Source organism: Martes martes (genome assembly GCF_963455335.1).
Source record: "Martes martes genome assembly, chromosome: 9".
Taxonomy (NCBI): domain Eukaryota; kingdom Metazoa; phylum Chordata; class Mammalia; order Carnivora; family Mustelidae; genus Martes; species Martes martes.
The window spans coordinates 60,055,919-60,078,397 of record NC_137896.1 but is presented as its reverse complement, the minus strand read 5'-3'; the positions used below and the strand labels follow the sequence as shown (position 1 = coordinate 60,078,397).

General features: G+C 41.6%; 1 protein-coding gene across 1 annotated transcript in view; it reads right to left on the bottom strand.

Moving 5' to 3' along the window:
- The window catches only part of AFF3 (ALF transcription elongation factor 3), a 534,056-nt gene that overhangs the window by 128,211 nt on the left and 383,366 nt on the right, over positions 1-22,479 (bottom strand). Inside the window, exon 10 of the mRNA XM_080814081.1 lies at positions 19,013-19,066. Within this exon, the coding sequence (XP_080670207.1) occupies positions 19,013-19,066 (54 nt within the window). The remainder of the gene's footprint in view (positions 1-19,012; positions 19,067-22,479) is intronic.

Genomic DNA, 22,479 nt, shown 5'->3' with positions numbered 1-22,479 from the left:
CCAGAGACCACATTTATCCTCCTGGGCAGCTTTAGTGTCTAACAAAATGCCTGACATCGAATAACCACACAACAAATGTTTGAGAAGAAAATCAATGAATCTCCACTTGAATGTGCCTGCACCCTAATTTGCCTAAAACCAGAATCCCTCAACTCCCCACTTAAAATCCAACATGCAATGCTGAATTGGGTGCCCAGGTCTGTGGTACTGCTATCTACCTGGCCATCTGCACATGGTTGCTGACTTCCTCCCCTTCCTTTTTACAGACAATAAAACTCCTCGAGATGTATGTTCAATTTCTTCACTTTTCTCTTGAACCCATCTTCCTCCATCCCTCACGATACTGCTTTAATTCACACTTCTGGTTCCCCTGTAATAGCTTGGCAACTCCCTCCCTCCAGTTTTTCCTCCAGGTTCTGCTGCCCATCTTGCTGCTGTCCACCCATAATCGAAATTCATAATCCCTGCTGCTTATCAGGGCCCACAAGGCTCGTCACAGCCTGGCCTCAGCTCTTTGCATTTGTTAGCCTATTCTAGCCCTTGGATGCAATACTGGAACAGTGCAAACTTTGTATAGTTCCACTTGTCTGACCTTCAGCCTTGACCTCTCCTCCTGCCTGAAATGCCCTTCTTTCTGTTCCCCGCTTTCCTCTATTACTCACCCTTCAAATGCCTCCCCAAATGGCACATTTTCTTGATGCCCAGTGACCTTAATTAATTACCCTCTTCTGTACACTTGTCTATTAGCATATTTGCCACTCTGGAGTGTAATTATCTGTCTTCAGAGTCTGTCATCTACCTGACTCATGGGCTCCTTGAAGGAAGTGCCAGCTTCATTCCTTTCTGTGTCCCCAGCACCAGGAGCACACAAGTATTTATCTAATGAAAAGTCCTAAGCACATGCCCCTCCTTAGTAAGAGACAAGACTTGTAACAGTGCACAGAACTTGAGCCAGGACTACAAATGGAATGGAATACATTTAAAATATGCCTTTAGAAGGCTGAAAAATAATGAGCTCAAAATAACTTATATAAAAATTTATTTTAAGAGGCAATTGAATTTTTAATAACAACGCTTTTAAAGGTTTATTGCCTATTAACTTCAACAAAAGAAAGTGGATGGGCAAATTTGTCTGCTACAGAAAAAGCAATAATAGAAAGGGCTCAGATGGAACCTAGAGATGCCAAGGGCCTCAGTGGACTGTGTACCTGTTTATAAAATAAAAGGTGCTAGGCTCATGGCCATGTGCTGCTGCTAGAATTCCTGTAGGGAATGATGGCATAGTGTATGCTACTTTTTATCCAGATCTTTTCCTACTAAAGATCTAGCTTTTGACAAATATATTTTGATTAAAAGTATCCTAATACATGGTAATAATAATAACAATTAAAAAAAGATTAGGGGTGCCTGGTGGCTCAGTTGGTTGAGATTCTGACTCCTGATTTTGGCTCAGGTCACGATCTCAGGGTGGTGGGATCATGCCCTCATTGAGCTCCCTGCTCAGCAGGGAGTTTGCTTGTCTCTCTCCCTCTGTTCGTCCCCCTGCTTGGGCTCCCTTTCTCTAAAATAAATAAATAAATAAATAAACAAACAAATAAATAAATAAAATCTTTTTTTTTTTTTTTAAAGATTTTAATTATTTATTTGACAGACAGAGATCACAAGTAGGCAGAGAGACAGGCAGAGAGAGAGTGAGGAGAAAGCAGGTTCCCCACCGAGCAGAGAGCCCGATGAGGGGCTCGATCCCAGGACCCTGGGATCATGACCTGAGCCGAAGGCAGAGGCTTTAATCCACTGAGCCACCCAGGCGCCCCATAAAATCTTTTTAAAAAGGATTAAATTTCTGTTTTGAAGAGTTCCTATGCAGGCATGGTGGATTTTTTAAGATTTTATTTATTTATTTGAGAGAGAGGACGAGCCTGTGCCTGAACGGGGCAAGGGCAGAAGGGAGAGGAAGAACCAGACTCCCCGCTGAGCAGGGAGCCCATTGAAGGGCTCAATCCCAGGACTCTCAGATACCGACCTGAGCCAAAGTCAGAGGCTTCACTGACTGCGCCACTGGGGCGCCCTGGACTCTCTTTCTTTTAGTTTCCCTGGTGGAGAAGGCAGGATGGGGAAGGCCAGGAAGAGCCACATGGGGAAGGACAAAGATGCCAGTGTGGATGTGGTGTCAGGCAAATGGGGCGCATTCTGTCTTAATGTCGTGGTATGAGGCACAAAAAGGCAGTGACAACAGTATGTAGGGAATATGTGTTAAAGGGACTCACCCTGATGTTGCCTTGACGTTGTTTGGGGCCAGAGGCCCAGTGCCTTCAGAAGCTGGGCCAAGCAGGTAGTTTTTTAGCCCTATCACAGTTTCCCTCACTGCCTTTTCTTTTTCTTTACCAAACCAATCTTGACCAGAATTTCCTCACCTCTCACCTGCAACACACTCCCTACTCCAGAAAATTCTCAGGTTGCCTGATCACCAAGGCTAGTCTCCACAGAAGGCTGTGCCCAGTGACTGCTTATTCCTTGCATGCTGAGTTGGATGTTCTGGGGGAAATTTGGTCTTATTTGTATAGGATCTGTCAGTGCATCTGTGCCTGAATTATTTTCATGAAAAATATAAACACCATAATAAAGTTCTGCCCAAAATGCATGAACTTCTGTGGCCTGCAGTTTAGGGGTGTTATTTCGGAGCACCCAGTGTTGCTGACACTCCTATGTCCTTGTCCCCAGCTGGTGTCCATGCTGGGGCAACTCCCTGCTTTCTCTGAGCTTCCTGCCCCAAAGGAATCCTTCTCTCAAGACCACAGTCAGAAGACTCAGCCTGTAAAGGTGCTGGTGTGCCAGGAAAATCCTCTTAAAAGGGATTTTAGAGGTGAAGAGGCTTTGGTGACAATCGAGACCAGCGGTTTATAAGTTTATAAAGTTTATAAAGTTGGTGTCAGCCGTGGCACCTCAACTCTTCCTTCAGAGGAAAACCCGAGAAGGCGAGTAGAGGCCTCGGATAAGTGTCATCAGCCACTTTTCCCTCCTGCAAGGAAAGAGCAGTGACAAAGCGAGCAGCCACCCTGCCATCAGTGAGAGGCCATGGAACGTGGGACACGCTGTGCAGAGCCTACGAGCCTGTGACTGGGTCAGGAGAAAAATAAACTCAAGGGAAAAGCTCCCCCGGTAGGAGCGCTATTGGCTAGAAGGTGGAAATTCATTCGGAGGGAGATCTTGTTTCAGGAGGATATTTAATTAGTGATTAGGGCCCAGGGAAGCACTAAGTTTATGCAATTAATACCATCTAAAATACGGAAGATGTGTGTCAAGGACCCTTCTGAGTAAGCCTTCTTGCCCTTCTTGGTGGAGCTTCTGGAAGCAGTCCCTGGTGGCTCACCTTGGCTCAGGGGCCGGTGGCTGAGCCTGCCAGAAGGGAAGGGCAAGGCTTTGTTGGAGCCCATGGAGGGTGTTGCCTTCAGGCCTGACCCCCACCTCCTCCTCTGGGCTGAGCCCTCCTCCTGCCAGAGCCGATGACTGTTAACTCTTGAAGCACTGAGTCCCAAAGCAGAGAAAAGCCCTAGCTGCTAAATCTGGTTCTGGCCTTTGCGGACATCTTTCATTTGTGGGGTGGCCCCTGGGGGTCAGGGAGACAGAGAATTCTGCTTGTCCCTTCCCTTGCTCCCAGCCCCTTCTGAAGCAACACTGTTCTTTATTCCTACTCTTCTCTCTTATCCACAGCAGCAACAGCTGGGAGGAGGTTACCAGGCTCTATGGAGGTTAGAGGTGGCGTCTGTGCCTGGGATATGCAGTGGCAAGAGGAAGACTGGCTGATGAAGGCCTCAGAGGAGTTTTCCGGGAGGGGAGAAAAGGGAGCATGACCAGATCCCACACTGCTGTGTGCTCTGTCCTCACCTGCAATGCCAGGCCTCCTTCCTCTGCAATTTGAATCACACATATCTTTGAGGGTCCATCCCAAGAACTGCTCTTTTAGGAAGTCTACCAGATGACCCTCCTTCCCTGGTGTCCCCTCTTCTCTGAGCCCCATCAAAGATCCACTGTCTACGCTGGGTGTGGTCTCCCCTTCTCCAGACTTCCGGGACAGAGACAAGGCTTAACGCTCTTGTGTCCTCTGGAGAGTCAGGTTATCAGGTACCAGGTTCAATGCAGCGGGAGGAGACTCAGCCTGAAAGTCTGCAGCCAGCTCAGCTTCTTGGGGCCATCACCTTCCACTGAAATGCCTTCCTTATGTCTCCGCCTCACCCTGTGCAGGGTGAACTTCTTTTGAGCAGAGGCCATGCCACAGTCCCAGGTTCATTTTGCTATTTCCAGTGTGAGGCCTGGGACAGAGCAGGAACTTAACAAATCAACAGATTCTCCAACGAGCCAAACGAAAATGAAGAGACCCCTATGAGGTTACAGAGCAAAGAAGTGGGCGGCAGAGTAAGAGCAGAGGAAGATCAAAAACAGTGAGACGGGAATTCTGTTACTTGACTGTAACTCAAGTCAGTATTAACTGATAGTACCATTAACATTACTACCCAGAATGGGGAACTTTAAATAGGATTCTGCAAGAATAATCTCACTCTTCTCTGTGTATATTTCAGTCAGATTCTTGGAAGTAACCCTCTTTCTCTTCCCCAGATATTGCAAACCCTGGAAGTGCCCAAACCTAATTTTCATACGGAAACAGTTGATAGGCTACTAAGATTTCTTGTCTAGCATAATCATTTACAGTAATTGTAAATCTTTCCTATTAACGAAAAACATTTATGCTTTTTATAGAAGTCAAGGTAATTTCAACCAAAGAAAAATTACAGAGTTGGTGGGCATTAGAGAAGTGACATTTCCTCCCGGATCCTGTAATTTGTAGGCCTTAGGTTTATGGCTCCTTTCTCAATAACAGGGGAATGGCTCCCAGAAGTGACTCTTTGTCCTGTGATAACACGTACTATGTTCTATTTTTCCCTTATTACCAAAAAACAAAGTTGTTCATCTATTTTTTTTAAATAAAAGAATGAACTCTAAAGCCAGTGATTTTTGATACCTTATTTATACTCTGAAGTTGGTAAGTAAGAAAAGCACTCAAAACACCTCTTCCATTTCCTGCTGTATCATTATTTCCAATGCCAAAGGATCCCATATAAAAGCAGCCTTTTTCACTGTGCAAATACATATTTCTTACCTCTCAGTGCTCTTTGGAGCTCTCCAGACCAGAAAGTAGAAATGGGTGCTTTAGACTTTCAAAGGATTTTATGGACTCAGGCCAAATTCTGACTGAGGGAAGGCCTGTCTGGTGACCCTTGACTCCCTGATCGGGTGGCGGTGTAAAGCCCGAGCTTAGCTGGTGTGAGCCATGAGCAGCTAGTCACATGGTCACTCAGGGGCTTTGAGCAGGAATGGACAAGGTTCTGGCTTTGCTTCCCAGCGTTCTTTACTTGCTTGGGGACCTGCCCGCAATACTGTCAGTTTCCTTCTCTATAAAGGGGAAAAGAAAATACTCTCTCAGAACTGTGGCTCTCTCTGAGAAATGATACGGGTACAAAAGCTTTTGTGCTGCCAGGGATAAAAACATCATTAAAAGCTGTCACTTGGGGGGCGCCTGGGTGGCTCAGTGGGTTAAAGCCTCTGCCTTCGGCTCAGGTCATGATCTCAGGGTCCTGGGATCGAGCCCCGCATCGGGCTCTCTGCTCGTCAGGGAGCCTGCTTCCTCCTCTCTCTGCCTGCCTCTCTGCCTACTTGTGATCTCTGTGTCAAATAAATAAATAAAATCTTTTAAAAAAAAAAAAAGCTGTCACTTGGTTATATGATACACTGTAATCTCATAACTCTGGAACTGATCTAGGAAAGCCTTGCACCTCCCTTTCATTTACCCACAAGAGTGCCGCTCTTTTAACTGATCCAGTACCCTGGGTCGTTTTCGCTACCAATACTTATAAATTGTTTGCTGCCTCCCCTGCTCCATTCTGCTGTTTCACACGGCTGGGTCAACATTTCATTGACAAATTTAGGGTATTCTTCAGCTTAGTTGTTAAGATTATTCTGGAAAGTGGATGACTGTTGCCATTGTTGCTTCGGGAACTGGTAAGAAAAGTTCCACGTCTGGGCCTATAGTGGGCATGCGTCCATACCTACTCAATGACCTTCAAATGTGCAATATGTCAATTAAAATAGTTTTTTTTTTTTTTTAAGTTTATTTGAATGAGAGAGAGAAAGAGAATGCACAGAGGGAGAGGGAGAAGAAGACACCCCATGGTGAGGGGAGCCTGACTCAGGGTTCAATGCCAGGACCCCGAGATCATGACCTGAGCCAAAGGCAAGATACTTAACCTACTGAGCAACCCAGGTACCCCGCAAATAAAGCTTTTAGCCTCTCTAGTGAGATAGGAAATGGGTGACTACTGTATTAGAAAACGTGCTAGATTTGCAGTTAATTTTTGACTTCTAACTCTGTCACTTACTAGCTTAATGGCCTGAGTAAATTATTGGGCCTTTTAAGGCCTCCATTTCTGACTGTAAACTGAGAATGAATAATATACATCTCCTCATCTTTCAAGGATTATTGGGGAACTGAATAGGATCATATAGACAAAAACATCCTGCAAATTTTAAAGCACAGAATAAGTATTCTAGGGACTGAGGGCTACAGGATTCCAACAGTGAAGGCTCAGAGCCTTGTGTACAGTAGGACCGCAACAAATGGGAACTGAAAGGAAGGCATACCCAACAACCACCACTAATTCCTCTGGCAACTTGACGTGTAGTCCAGAGGTGAGGGAGAGTGAGAAACAGAGTTGGCAGATTGATTTGGGCTCAGAATGACAAAGGGATGAAAACAATGAACTTCAACATCTGGTTATGTGTTTCCAAGGAATCAGTTCAAATGACAAAACACAGGGAACACATTTGATTCTAGAATGCAGGATCCTTCGGGTGTCCCCTGGGTCCACTGGAAAGGCAGGCAATAGGCCAAACCTCATTAACTATCTGGAGAAGGCAGACGTCCAGGTGGGAGAGCAGGAAACTGCACTTCCCTTCACTTCTGCTGTCCCCCTCCCCTGTCCTCTTCCTGCCTCCAGCCGGCCTGGGACAGGAGAGCACGTGCTGCCCTGCTCTCTGACTTCTTTCATTCCGCCTGCACTTGTGGTCGCTTTCCTTCATTTTGCATTTAATCCTTTTATTGCTCACTGTGGTTGCTGGTGTTTCCGTTCCCCTCTCTAAGGTCAAAGTCTATATTTCAAGTGTCTGAGGGCCCCACAGCCCCTGTCTGAGGGCCTACCCCCTGTAGCGGGGTCCAATACCTGCTGGTGAGGAGCCAGGACTGCTGTTAAGGAGCTGGGACCTGGCCCTGTAGGTCGTGGGAGTCCTTAAAAGGACGGAAGGGAAGACAGTGACCCGGTTAAGACTGCCCGGCAGGAAGATCTTTAAGTAAGCTTAGACAGGTGAGGGAAGCCAGCTTTCAAGGGAGGGAAAAACTGCTTCAGGTCCATAATGCCTTCTGAAACTCTCAGGTCTGGATGTTTGGGGATTCAGAACTTCTTTCTAGAAAGGCAAACTGATGCCTCCATCACACACCTGTACAACACCTGGGCAGGGTCTGGGGCAGTTGAATGAACAGTCACAGGAAGTGAGATCAAAGCTATAAATAGCTTGGAGCTAGTTCTACCAAGTGAGTTTGGTTGTTATTATTTTTTGTTTTTAAATTTCAGGCATTCAGAGCTTTTAAAACATCTGAGTTGAGGGAGAGACTGTGGGTTGATACTCTAAAGGAAAGCCTTCTAAGGAAGAAGGGTCTTGTTAACCAAAGACTCGTTCTCTGCTGAGCCCTTCAAGAGGAGTGAGTGAGAAGTCAGAGAGAGGAAATGTTCAGGCCAATAGAATGTGAGCTGTCTGGAGCGTGGGACCATGCTGGAGGGAGGGAGAGGCTCAGAAGGGTGGCAGGTAACCGGTGAGGAGAGGGAAGCTGGCCACTGGCTGTGCTGGGTGTGTGTTGAAGCTACCAAGGGCAGTCAAGGAGAAGCTCCTGGAGGGCTGCTGAGGGCTATTAGGACAGGAACACCTAGTAATTGGTTTGAAATTGTGTGCATTGCTTTCCATAAGACCTCTCCTTGCCCACCCCACACATCAGTGGATTCTCTAGAACAGTGCTAACAGAAGTAGAATACAACTATGTAATTTAAAAATTGCTAGTATCTATGTTAAAAAGTAAAATGGTGAAATTAATTTTAATAATATATTTATTTAACCCCATAGACCCCCACATATTGTTATTTCTTTTATTTATTTATTTAGTACAAAGTATTTGACACCTGGTGTGTACTCTCCACATTCCAGTGCTCCACAGTTACCTGTGCCTGGGGGCTCCTGGACTGGGTAAGCTCTGGATGCCGCAGCTGGGCCAGTCTCATACCTCAGATGGCTTAGGCTTCCCTGCAGGTGAATCTCCCAGGTGGGACCCTAGTACCCTCCATACTTCTGAGTACATACAGCTTGACTCATTTAATTCACTAGCTTACCAATGACCAGAGGATTAATGCCAGGTATCTACATTTATGAGCATAAATATATTCTTTTTCATGAGAGCTCTTGAGATAGGCTGGAAGTGTGCCTTTAAATTACAAAGAAAAAAATATCCGGGAAATGTATTTTTCTGTAAAAACTCTGAGTTTGTGTGCATACCCAGAGCTACACAGAATGCAGGAGGTAGGGTTATCCCTGCCTCCACTTTTTTCATTCTAAATGACCATGGTTAGTTCCAACAACTTTAATAAACAGAGTATTTCTCAAACTCACAACACAGCACTCTATCTTCACTAGAGACGGGATTACATTTGTAACACAGAATTCTGAGAATTCGCAAGCATGTATAAGCAGCTGCATGCCATAAAATAGGAGAACTGATGAAGAAGCTGAAATTAAGTGTCTGGAAGAATAAAGATGATCAATCACAGAGTCCCTCTCTCTGGCCAAAGAACTCCTGAGAAGCTGTGAAAAGCTTGACTGCATGGGGAGGCATCCCAAACCACTCCAACAGGGCACTTATGAACACCAGGGGCACACTCACTCTTCACAGCCTGATGGCTTCACACAACCGTCAGCTGTCCAAACCCATTCAAACAAAATTTATTATTATTATTATTATTTTTTGGTGAGTGTGCAGATAAAATTCACAAATGAATTGCCCAAGAAATCAATCTGACAGATTATCACATAAAATCTTGGCTGCCTGGAAGAACTGTAAAAAGTTTCATTAAGACAGTTTCATATACAAACATCACCACATGTTACAGCAGCAAGACTTGGTGGTTTGTGCCCAGGAAGCTAAAAATCACTCCCTCTTAGCCAAACAGTATTTATTTTAAGCTGGGTTATCCTATGCTTCTATTATTTAAACTTTGTATTACATTTAACGTAAAAGGCCTAATCCAGGGTCCGTGTCCCCAGTTTACACAGTTATATCTGTGCCCACTTAATTTGCCATGAAAGAGAATCAAGTTATATTCATTGCCCTACCCTATTGCTCTTTCTTCCTTCTGCTCTAGACATGTGGTCTCTGGAAGCCCAGAATTTGGACTAACAAAGCTCTGCACGTTTTACAGTGCAGCGTGGGATTTCTGTGCACTGGTGGAATTCTGCATGGCTATGGGGAAGGAGCCGGCCAGCCTCACTGCTCCCTTTACTCTCCTCTTCTGGTTCTTGTGAGGGGGTGAGGCCCTTCCCATGCCTGCAAGATCTGAAGGCATCAGATCTCATCACTCCTTTTTGCTTCTCACCCCAAGGATAAGAAGGTCACTGGGCTCTTCATAGGCAGAGAGCAGAAGCAGGAAAAGCTGGAAAGGAGGAGACCCACAAGGTCTTGGATGATCAGGCTCCTGCAGATTCGAGAAATCTCGATGCCATATGGGGTCCTGCCATTTACTTAGCTGGGCAGCATTGCAGATGAATGAGACGGGCTTCTCTCCATTCCTGCTCTGGCTAAGGGGAGTGGTGTGTGTGTGTGTGTGTGTGCGCGTGCACGCAAGCATGTATGTGCATTTGAGATTGTAGCTGTAAGACTTTCCAACCCAAGGACTCTGTAAAAGCTTGGAGTTTATCAGAGAGGGAAAAAAAAAAAAAAAAAAGGAAGCAAGTTTTAGCCCTATACAGCAAATGTGGTAAGGAAGAGCAGTTAGTAAGGTCATGAGTTAGGTTTCCATACACACTTCTGCTGTAAAGGCTAATTCTTCTTCAAAAAATAGGCAAGACATTCTGTTCTGTAGAAAGGCTCTTGGAATCAAAACAAAAGAATGGGTCCTGCTAAGGATCCAGGCTCTGATAACTCAGTTCAGGCTCGGACAGCTCTGCCAGGTGTCTCAGAGCTGAGGGGCTGAGTCGTCCCTGTTCTGTTCAGTATTTATAAGGGGAATAAGAAAACCAAGTGTGCTTTCTTCACATGTTGTTGTTGAAGACAGGGTGATGTAACAGAACTGAAAGTGCTTTGAAAAACACTGCTTAATGAACATTAATAAGGCAGTAACCAATAACCTGACTGTGTGTTTGCATGTTGCCAAGCTATCTACTGCTTATATCATGAGGTCTCATCTATCATGTTCTATGATGCTTATGTCTGCTTTTTCTTGCTCTAAAACTTCTCTGTATATTCCCAGGCTGTTCAAAATAGAATTCCAAGGATGTATCATGTGTATGATTGGGCAGTAGCGCAGTGGAGCTAACCCAAAGTTCCAGGAATCAGAACGTCTTTAAACTTCCCAGTTTGAGAACTCTGTTCTAGGCAACAACATTCTCTAACCAGGCATCTCTACTCTTTGCCTTTGGACCACCGTTTCAGCAGCTTGTTTGTGTTTTTTTAAAGCTTATTTCCTGGACCCTCAGCTACGTGTCCTGCATCACCGTTAACAATGGAATTTTGGGGGCAATTTGGGCATCTCTTCAGTGCTCACTGTCTGTTCAAGAGTCTGCCTGTGACTCATGTCTTGGACAGCCCAGCATTGGGGTGCTAGATGGCTGTCACCAAACATTTAAAAATTTGGAAATTCCATCTCAAGTTCAAGTCCAACGCTGTTGATCCTGGCTAACCACATTCATGCAAAACAATCCAAGCACTGACTCACTTTGGGAATCTGGGCATTCTTGGGCTTTTGCTATTGAGACAGTGGAAAACGTGTATCAGTGTAGATGCACTCTTTTGCAAGGACAGACTAATCCACAGTGCTGACAGACATACAGTTGTAGACACCAAGTGAGAACATTTCAGGCATTTGGGCATCACTGTATTGTAATTTTCTTCATAGAGACCCTGTATATATGCTGTTAGATTTACACCTAAGTACTTTACTTTCTTTGAAGCATTTGTAAATGGTATTATATTTTAATTTTGGTTCTTCCTACTTGTTGCCAGTACCTAGCAATGCGATTGATTCTTGTTATGTTCATCTTGTATCCTATAATCTTCCAGAACTGATTTGTTAGTTCTATTTGATAGACTCTCTGAGATTTTCCATACAGACAAGCATGTTGTCTCCAAATAAAGACAACTGTTTTTCTTCTTTTCTAATATATATGCATTCTATTTCTTGCCATACTGCAGTGGCTAGAACTTTCAGTGTTACATCAAATAAGACTGGTGTCAAATTTTGTAAAAATTTTTTTCATCAATGCATGTGATTATATGCATTTTCCTTTTTAGCTTATTGATACAGCAGATTACATGGGCTGATTTGCACATATTGAACTGGCCTTGTATACTTGGAATAAGTGGGATGCATGATGTATTATTCTTTTTATACATTGTTGGATTCAACTTACTAAAATTTTCTTGAAAAAAATTTTTAAAAAATTTTAAATTTTACAAGAGATATCGGTCAAGATATTCTTATTTTGTTTTTGTCTGGTTTTGGCATCGGCGTAATTTTGACCTCATACGATTTGGGAATCTTATCTGGAAAAGGCCGTACAAAATTAATGTTAACTTTTCTTTATATAAATGATAAAATTCTCCAATGAAAACATCTGTGCCTAGAAATTTCTTTTTGGGGGGAGCTTCTAAATTACAAAGTAAACTTCTTTCACAGTTATACAGTTATTCAGGTTAACTACTACAGTTTGGCTGAGTTCTGATAATTTGTGCATTTTCAAGGATTTGATCTATTTCATGTAAATTGCCAGATTTTTGTGTGTAGAGTTATGTTCATAGGACTGTCTTATCCTTCTGACATCTGTAGGGTCTTACAGTGATATCCTTTGTTTCATTCCTGATACTGGTTATTCCTAATTTCTCTCTTTTTATCTTCAGTCTTGCTGGGATTTTATTAATTTCTTCACAGAACCAGCTTTCTGTTTATTAATTTTTTCTGCTGTTTTCAGTTCCATCCATTTTAGCTCTCATCCTTGTTATTTCTTCTCTTCTGCTTGCCTTGGGTGTATTTTGCTCTTCACTTTCTAGTTTCTTAAGGCGGGACTTAGATAACTGATTTGAGATCTTTTCTCATTTCTCATGTAAGCATTTAGTGCTATAAATTTCCATCTTGACATTGTTTTAGCTGCATCCCGTAACACTCTGATATGTCATGTTTTCATTTTCAATCATTTCTATGTTTATTATAAATTTCCTTTGAAATCTTCTCTTTGACCTATGGGGTTATTTAGAAATAAGCTGTTTAATTTCCAAGTGTTTGGAGATTTTCCTGTTGGCCTTCTGTTGTTTATTTTTAGTTTGATTCTGTTATGGTCAGACAATATACTGTAAACGATTTCTATTCTTCTAAACTTATTAAGTTTTTTAAAATTTGTGACCCAGAATAAGGCTTACTTTAGTGAATGTTCCATGGGTACTTGGAAAGAAAGTGTGTACTAACTGTTGTGGGGTGAAGGGTTCTATTAATGTCAGTTAGATACTGTTGCTTGATGGTATTGGTCAATTCCTCTAATCACTGTTGATTTCCTGTCTAGTAATCTATTAATTGCAGAGTGGGGTCTGGCAGTCCGTGACTATAACTGTGGATTTGTCTATTTATCTTTTCAGCTCCATCAGTTTTTTTGCTTCATGTATTTTGAAGTGCTTTTGTTTCTAAATATGCATTTCAGGTTGGTTTATCTTCTTGGTGGATTCATCCTTTTATCATTATGTAATTTCCCTCTTTGTCCCTTGTAATTTTCCTTGCTCTGAAACCTACTTTTAAAATATTAATATAGCCATTCCTAATTTTTAAAATTAATTTTTACATGATGTATATTTCTGATAGTTTTGCTTTTAACCTACATATGCCATCGTGTTTGAAATGAGTTTTTTGTAGACACTAAGTAGTTGGATCATTTTGTAAAAATCTACTCTACCAATCTCTATATTTTAATTGGTGTATTTAGTCCATTTACATTGAATGTAATTATTGATATGTTAGGGTTTAAGTCTGCCATATTATCACTTACTTACTATTTTTATCATTTGTTTCTCATTCCTCTTTTTTTTTCCTTCATGTGGATTACCTGAACATTTTTTAGAGTTCCATTTTTATATATTTATAGTATTTTTGAGTATATTGCTTGTATTGTTTTCTTAAGCGTTGTTCTCAGTATTACCACACACAGATCACTTATCATAGCCTGGTATCCACTTTGAGTGAAATGTGGAAACCTTAATTCCATTTAAGTTCCTTTATCCTCTCTACTGTGAAAACTATCTTCACCAGTTCACCTGGGTTTGGAATAGTTTTAGAAGTTTAAGTCTGAAATATTCAAGCCCTGTGGTCTTTGAACTTCCAGTGTGACTCCAAAATCTTAGAGCCATTACTGCATCCAATAATACCTTATTGACGTAGGCACCAGTCCTAAAGGTATCTTACATAACACATCCACCTTTATGTCTATAGATGTACTTTAAAAAAACATAAGATTATAACCACCGACTCTGGCTTAGACCTGAGATGTAACATGAAAGACCTAGGTAGAAGGTCAGCATCAATATACCATGTCATGTCTTTGGTTGCAACTGGGTAAAAGAAGTACTGGGTATTGACAGGTATGGATTTCACTGCAGAGAGCCACTTGACTTTCAGAATTCAGTTCCTATTTCATCTCTGAATTCTAGAATTAAAACCAACAAAGCAACTAATCATGTTTCTTGCCCTTTATTTGTTTTTCTAGCCACTGGGTTCACTTAGTCAGTGGATTAAAGTATACAGTTCTAGATCATGAGATGTACTGTGTTCTTAGGTCACTGTGTTAATGCCTGAATAACCCACATTTCAAAATCTTCGGTCAATAACTAAGGTGAATTTTCATTTTGTAGTGATTGTATATGCCTATCATATATTTATTACTATATATTTATTATATTATGAGGAAATATATTAGGGGAAAAATCATGTATATATTTGGTGTAATGGCAGGGAGAGAAACCGAGCTAGAATTTGAAACTCATGTAACATTATACAGAAGTAGGAGAGGATCTCTTGTGAGAACCGAGAGAGACTCTCAGGAGAATTAGAAGAATGCACTCTCAGCAGAGAGAATGGCATGAATAGAAATAGGGAGAAGAAAGATCCTAGAGCATGACAGAGGAGTACCAAGTACCAGTTTGGATCGTACTTTGGGTATGTGGGGATTGAGGGTAGGTAGTGGAAGATGAAGCTAGAAAGAGAAATAGGGAAAGATCACAAAAGATTCTAAAATCCAGGTTTGGAATTTGAACTTAATTTTTGGTAGTACATAGTTACCCAATATTTTAGAGCAGAGAAATGGCATGATCGGAACTATATTTTTAAAAAATTTATTTATCTAGGGAGGAGGGGCAGAGGGAGAGGGAGAAGAGAGTCTCAAGCAGACTCCCTGATGAGCTCAGAACTTGACATGGGGCTGGGTTCCATGACCGTGAGATCATGATCTGAGCAGAAACCAAGAGCTGGACGCTTAACTCCAGGCACTCCTAGACCTGTACTTTAGATAAGTTAATCTGGCAGCTTCATAGAGATGGCATGAAGAAACGGCAGGCGGGGAGATCAGGTTTCTATAGAGGACAGGGAAGGGAAAAAGGGAAGACCTAAACTCAGGTGGCCATAGACACTTACAGAAAAAGAATTATGTAGGAGAAGCTGTGGCATAAAACTTGATAGGATATAGCAAGTAACCAAGTCTTGGGGCCAAGGAAGGGGAGAGAGACCATGGTTTTGAGTCTGGAGGTCACTGTTAACAAAAGTAAGTGATATAGAAGAAACAGTTGGGGGCAAGAATGGAGAGGAGTATTAGATTCTGAATAGTAGGATCTGGGATCTCAGTGGATGGCAGGAAAGACTGGTTAGAAGCTCAAGGAAGACATCAAAGTTAGGGATCTCAATTTGGGAGGCATCTGGACAGAGATGACGGTTAAAGCTATGGGAATGGATAAGATCACCATGAGAAGGATGTAGAGAAAAAGAAACAGACCAAAGACTGAACTCTGGTAGGGTGGCAGACAAGGAACAGTTGGTTCAATAGGGCAGGATCAATGAAGAGGGTCCCAGGCTGCAAAGATATCAAGGGGGTTAAAGACTCAGAAAGGGCCACTGGTTTGGCCCAGTGACAAATAGGTCGTGGTGGCCCACAAGTAGCATAGAGGTAGGGGACAGGTGACCAGGAAGAGGACCCTTGAAAAGAGAGTAGCTATATGGTTGATAGCTGTGACTGTTGTTATTTTGTTTGGGAAAATATGAACAGGTTATAGGCCCAGATAGGAAGAATACCTAAGAAAAGAACAAGATAGGAGGGAGGAGATGGGGTGAGGGGCACCAGAGGAGAAAAAGATACATTTCTTCCACCAAGATGGGAGAGAGGCAGGCCGGGATAAAGCTAGGAAAAAGTTTAAGGTGGAAACAATGGAACACAGGGTGTTGCTCCAAAGGTACTGTACTCACGACCAGATTATTTTTCTTTTATTCAAAAACCCCTTTTTTGCGGAAATTAATATGAATCAGTTAGGGCAAAGGTGGTTTTCCCAATCTGATTAATCATCAAAATTAATTATGAAACTTTTCAAAAGTACATTTTTCTAGGCCCAAACCCAGCCACACCAAGTCAGAATTTCTGGTAGAGTGGCCCAGGAATCTGCATTTTAAAGCCCTTCAGTGATTCTGAAGGTTAGTTGGGTTTGGGACCTCCTGAGTATGGTTTTCCAACCAAGGACATGTAGCAGAATCACAGGGGCAGGCACCGATTGACAGACTGCAGCTCACAGCTCTTCAAATTTCAAAAAGCTCCCCAGATGATCTGATGTGCACCCTGGATAAGTAGCACACTAAAGAGACTGGATGGGGGAAAACAATGAAAACAACAACAACAAGTAGTTGGATAGAATACTGAAATTCATAGTACCAATTGGTTCTCTGTTACTTATGTCACCTGACAATTTCCTTTGGACATTTCTCCTATCGAAACGGCATCTGGTCCTAACCTGGCTGTCACAGGTGGACTGATGTGTTTCTCTGTGGCTTCTCAGCACATTTCCACAGGCGGCCAGGCCTGCGGGGATGCCATCTGTGGCTCTGTGGAGACAGCCTGGCTTTGAAACGTTCTGAAGTCTCTTTAAGGGAAACCATACAGAATAACATCGTTCGTTCTCTGAAATCAAGGCACAATGTATCTTATAAAAGAAACGAAGATGCAGAATGGAGGAAAGAGGATAGAAAAAGCAATGATGGTTCCTATTGCATTAATCGGAAAGAAAATATTTCCAGGCAGATTCAGAATTTGGCCAGAAAATTCCTTGCACCATTTCATTTTTTGTTTTTGTTTTGTTTTTTAAAGCAACAGTAGCAATACAACAATTACAGAAACGAGAGCCTGGCACATAGTTGTTTGGCGCTGAGGGAGGCCATTAAGCCCAGCCCTTTTAATGCCTCTCAAAGAAATACAAAATTCTCTTTTATCCCACATGATGGTGTGATCCAATTCCTGCTCCAGCAGCCCCGGCAGATCATCTGTTGGAGTCTTTAAGTTTACGGCACAGAAGGAAACTGTCAGCTCCTCTCCCCTTTTATAGGACACTCACATTTGCATATTCAACAGACAGTACGAGCCTCACAGGCCATATTCCCCCAAATGCAATAATCCTACTCTTGAAATACAAAAGATATAACAGTAGCATGAAAATATTCTTACCCCGATGAAGGCTGGCTCCAGCTGTGGCTTAGTAAGTCAAAAACTAGTAAACTTGCTTGTAATAACATCCTAAAAATTCCAAAGGTTATTTTCCCTCATCCACAGTTAAAAAGCCATCTCCTACAGAACACTGTCACATCTGTGATGTGTCCAGATTAAGGCAAGAGGTCTCTTGCTCCTAGTAATTTGTCTGGTTAGAGATTAAAGAAAAAAATCTGTCTTGAAGCTGTCAGTTAATATTTTTAACTAAAAAAAAAAAAAATGCCATCTTCACGCTTCTCAGTAGAACTGTGTGATTTTTAAACAGAGGTAAATTCTTCTCCATATCAGGTATCTGGTAGTTTTGTTTTGTTTTGCATTTTAGCACGAGGCAAGCAAACAAAAGATTATCCACGAAGTTTCAAATGCATTTTAGTAACATAAAATGAAGTTAGCTTTCTTTGATATAGAATTACCTATGTATTTTACTGAAAAAAAAAAAAAACCACAACCCAAATCCTCTTTGTAATTAATAAAGAATTGTGGTATTCTAACAAAGCTGGAAGCTAAGGATCTTCAAATTCCAAATCTTTCCATTCCTGGATGAGCTTTGGTATTCAGATGTTAATAGGATGCCTGCTTTTTTTTTTTTTTTTTTTTGGCCAGTGTTCAGACTAAAAAGTCTGTGAAACAGACTTTTTCCATCCTATGACCTCAGTTTTAGGATTTCTTTTTTGCAAAATGTTAGTTATTTTACTTGGCAGATTGCCAGAATTCCTTCTTACTTTCTCTCTCTTCTTCACCTTGCCTGTCTTCTATTCTTTGATAAAGTATGGATTTAAATTAAAATCCAGCTGAACCTATACTTACATGGTGTTTGGTAGGGTTGCTAGAATTAGCAAATAAAAATACAGGATGCCCAGTTAGATTTGAAATTCAGGCAAAAAACAAATAATTTTTTAATATGAATATGTCTCAAATATTGCATGGGACACACCTATACCAAAAAAATTATTCCCAAATATTGTATAAGATATACTAATACCAAAAAATTATTCCCTATTGCTCTGAAATTCAAATTTAATTCTGTGCCTTGTATTTTAACTGGCAATACTAGTTTGGAGGTTAAACAGAAGGGATTAAAAAAAAAAAAAAGAAAAACAACAAAGACATCTATTTACAACTGGAAGAAAAGAAATTTCCATTCCTATCCTTCTGAATGCTATTTGTCTAGGTATAACTCTCTATGGCACTGGTTTATTTTTGACCCATCCAGTTTTAGTAACAGCTCCACAGAGCATTCCACATCCTGACGCTGTCTGAAGAAGTCCACAGGGTTTCAGCTCTGGATCACCCAAGTCCAGAACTTGCAAAATGGGTCCCACAGACAGCATGGGATCATAGTCCAGCCACAAAACCAAACAAATACTCAAGTTGTAATCAATCATTCTCCTTTGAAATTTGTACATCAAATTTTATATTTTCGAAGACACGGAAAGAGTTTTCTCTTTATAGTTCTCACTCTGAGGCAATTTATCATGTTTAGTAACAGTAATTATTAGGAAAAGCAACAGAATTCAATTGTACTCCAAAACATAATAAAATGATCACCTCTTGGACATTTTGAAAGGGAAGATGAAAATATTGATACTCCAGACATTTTAAGATAAGATGAAGATCTTAGTTACATTGATTATTAATTCAAGCGTATTTTCCAACATCTAAGTACACCCGGGGGGGGGCATGTAATTCAGAAATAATGTTCTCTTGTTCGAACACATATTAATATTCAGTATTCTAAAAATATGTTGAAGTCTGATAGTCAGAATGGAGAATGTATGAAAGCAGGGTTAAAAGCATGGGTTCAGGGATCAAACTGAGTTCAAATCCCAGTTTTGTCACACACTAGCTGTGTGACGCTGGGCAAGTTACTTACCCTCTCTGTGCATCATTTCCCTTATCTGTAAATGGGGATAACCATTCCAGAGAGCTGCGAGAATGATATGAGTAAAATGCTTAGAATAGTGCCTACCACATAGTAAAGTGCTCAGTAAATTTTGGGGGTGAGGATCATAGCTCAAACTGTCAACAGGAAAACAAACCTCACAATATCAGAGATTGGCTTCATTTTTACAACTGGCCCAGGAGAAAAATGATTTTTTTCCCCTGTGGCCAAATGGATGACATATTTAGATTTTCAAAATTATAAATACCAGTATTTTATGTATTTACCCATTAAAAAAACCCAACTCTTTGTTTTCAGAGTATACAATTTCTTGGATTGTGTGAAATTAGCATCATATTTTTTCAAGAAGTGAAGTTATTTGGTTAACAGTTCTACCCAACTATTGGTTGTTTTTCTCTCTCACCCTGTTTATTATTCTCTTCACTCTCCCCAACTCCAAAAGCAAATGAATAACACTCTTTCCCCGATCCCTACAAGGCAATTAATCTAACCCAATCTTCTAGCTTTCGTGTTAAACAGACATTCAGATGAAATAGTCCCCAGTCACTGGATTTTCTGCCATCTGGTCACTTTAAACTTCATTTGTTTGTGTTTTGAACCAGGAATGGAGTCCAGTAGGGCTGGGTCTATTCTCAACGCAGCTCAGGTGTTTGTAGTCTGAGGCAGTGGCAAAGAAAAAGTGCTTTCAAGTCAGATACCTCTAAGGTAATATCCTGGTTGGGCCACACTACCTGTGTGAGCTCCCTGAGACTCGCTTTCTTTATCTATAAAAAGAGAGATTCTAATGCTGTCTACTTTTTCGGGTTGCTATGAAGATTCAAAGCGCTGATTCATCTACAAGGTGATCTTATGTTTCAGTTTATACCTGTCGTCCCTACATCACTCTTAGATTATATAGTTATCTGATTTTTATCAGGCATTTAGCACATGGACTGGGTAGTTACTATTCAGGATGTTACCTCTTAATCATGACATACCAACACCTTTACTATTCTAAAGAAATACTTTAAGTCCCACCAAGTCTTCATTTTTGAAGCAGGGATAGCCTTTTTAACATAGAAAGATGAGTGCGTGCATGTGTGTGAAACTTTGTCACCTGCCCACTAGCCCTACCTTCCCTGTCCCGTAAGTCTATTTCAGCTATTTCAGGAGCTCTGTGGTAGAACCTTGAGGGCAGAGGCTTAAATATTTTACATGCTTTGGTAGGATCATGTGAGCTCTGCTTTTGCAAAATACACTCTGCCAACAGCAGAAGGACCTCTGACATGAGCAGGTGGGCCAGGGCTGGGAAGCTGTCTTTTTACCTCTGCCAGCTATTTGGATTGTCGATGAATTCCAGACTCCAGCCTCTGTTCTTTCCAAGATCTCCAACACCAGGCAGTAACACCACTCTTGCTCACTGTCTACAACCAGACTTCCTCCTGCTTCATTCTCAGCTCTTTAGGGTATAATCTTCTTGATGATATGGAGGGAGGGCAGGGAATAAGGGCTTTTAGGGAAATACCAGTCCTTCTTGCAGAAACAGGATTTTTCCCTTAAACTTGCTTCTGCTTCATGTGCCCTCTACACCAGGCCATAGACTGAAAGTGGTTCCTGCAAGTGGTTCAGGAGCCTGCCGACCTACTGAAATGTAGGCCATGCCCAAGTGCAAAATCTCTTCGAGCCAACCTGCAACTCTGAGACTCCGATTTTCTGGTCTATAATATGGGATGTAATAATGCAAGAATACACCTCATTGGATTACTGTAAGACTTAAATAAGCCAACATGTCCAGTACAGCGTCTGGCACAAAATAGGCATTTAATGCCTGGAAAGTATCATAATGGTACCAGGCTGCCTGGGAAGAGATCAGCATTAGAGGCAAAGAGAATCTGTGTGATCTGGGGGTGGGGAGAGGGGAGAATTCAGTATGTAAATATATAAGCTCTGCATTTTGGAGGTTTACATCTTAATTAAAATCTGTAGAAGAGAAAAGCAAATTTCGCTAGTGGTTTTTCTGAAAGAAGGTACAGAAAATGCACAGCAACTGTATTCCAATCATCCTTTGTGTTATTCCACATTTCATTCATTGATTCAAAGCAACAATTTCTTATTGTGTAGGTATTATGTTCTAAATAGCTGGGCAAAGCTTCAGCACAAGAGCATGAAGAAGCTTTATAAAAGAAAATATTTGGAGGAAGCATAATCAGTCTTTTAATGCTAGGCAATATTTATTGATTACCCACTGCAATCAATAAATATGGTAATATTTATTGATTTATCACTCTCTCCCATGGCCCAGGTGATTCCTCAGAAAAACATTGCCATCTGCCAAAGCCACAGTGAGTACAGAGTAGCTAGAGTTTATCAATTAATGTCTCTGTGGACTGGAATTGTTCATTGCAGAGGTGCAAAACTCAGGTCTAGAGACTGTGTCCACCTTAATCATTAAGTGAAAGAAGCAGTTGCTTATGTGATCTAATTAGCGGTCACTGAAAAACTTCGTTCTCCTGTAACGTACACTCCAACTATCTACCTTCTTGAGCCTGTGAACAGGTCCTAAAATTTTCTGAGTTGTCAGGCCTCCTTTGAGCTCAAGATTTCCTTGGCCCCGTGAGAACGCTTGTGGCCTCTCTGAGGGGAGTACTGCAGGGTATAAACTAGTCGCATTCCGGTAGCATGGGCCTGTGGCAGAGTTGAGCGGGATACAAGCCTTTGGACAAGCTCTTATATTTGTTTGGTCTCAGTTTCCTCATCTATAAGATAAGGAAGGAAGAACTTCCTTTGGAGGCTGCAGGGAGGTCTGAGGAAGCCATTTACCTGAGGTGACTGAGCAAGGGCTGGAAACAAGGCAAGGCCAGGGCACGTTAGTCCCTCCTCCATCCTCATTCCTTTGGCACAGATTATGTATCATTAATTGATCCGTAACCTATAGCGTGTTATGAACATTGGCTGGCAAGTGGATTGGTGTGGTTTGATCTATATTTAATTTAATTTAAGATTTTATTTATTCATTTGACAGAGATCATAAGTGGGCAGAAAGGCAGGCAGAGAGAGAAGAAGGGAAGCAGGTTCCCTGCTGAGCAGAGAGCCAATGCGGGGCTTGATCCCAGGACCCTGGGATCATGACCTGAGCCGAAGGCAGAGGCTTTAATTCACTGAGCCACCCAGGTGCCCCTTGATCTGTATTTTAAAATTTTAAGTAAGAGTAGAAGATGTCAGAGTAGTTGTAGGTAATGTTTTGTGATATTGTTCTTTTAGTACATACACTTTCCTAGGACATGACGTAAAATGTACTTCAGACTGTGTAGGTTATGTTCAAAAAGGATGAAATGAGTATATACCCCAAATAACTAAAGGCAAGATTTTAAAGAGGTAGTTATATGCTCATCTTCATAAGTAGCATTATTCACAACAGCTAAAAAGTAGAAGCAACCCAGGTGTCCACTGATGGATGA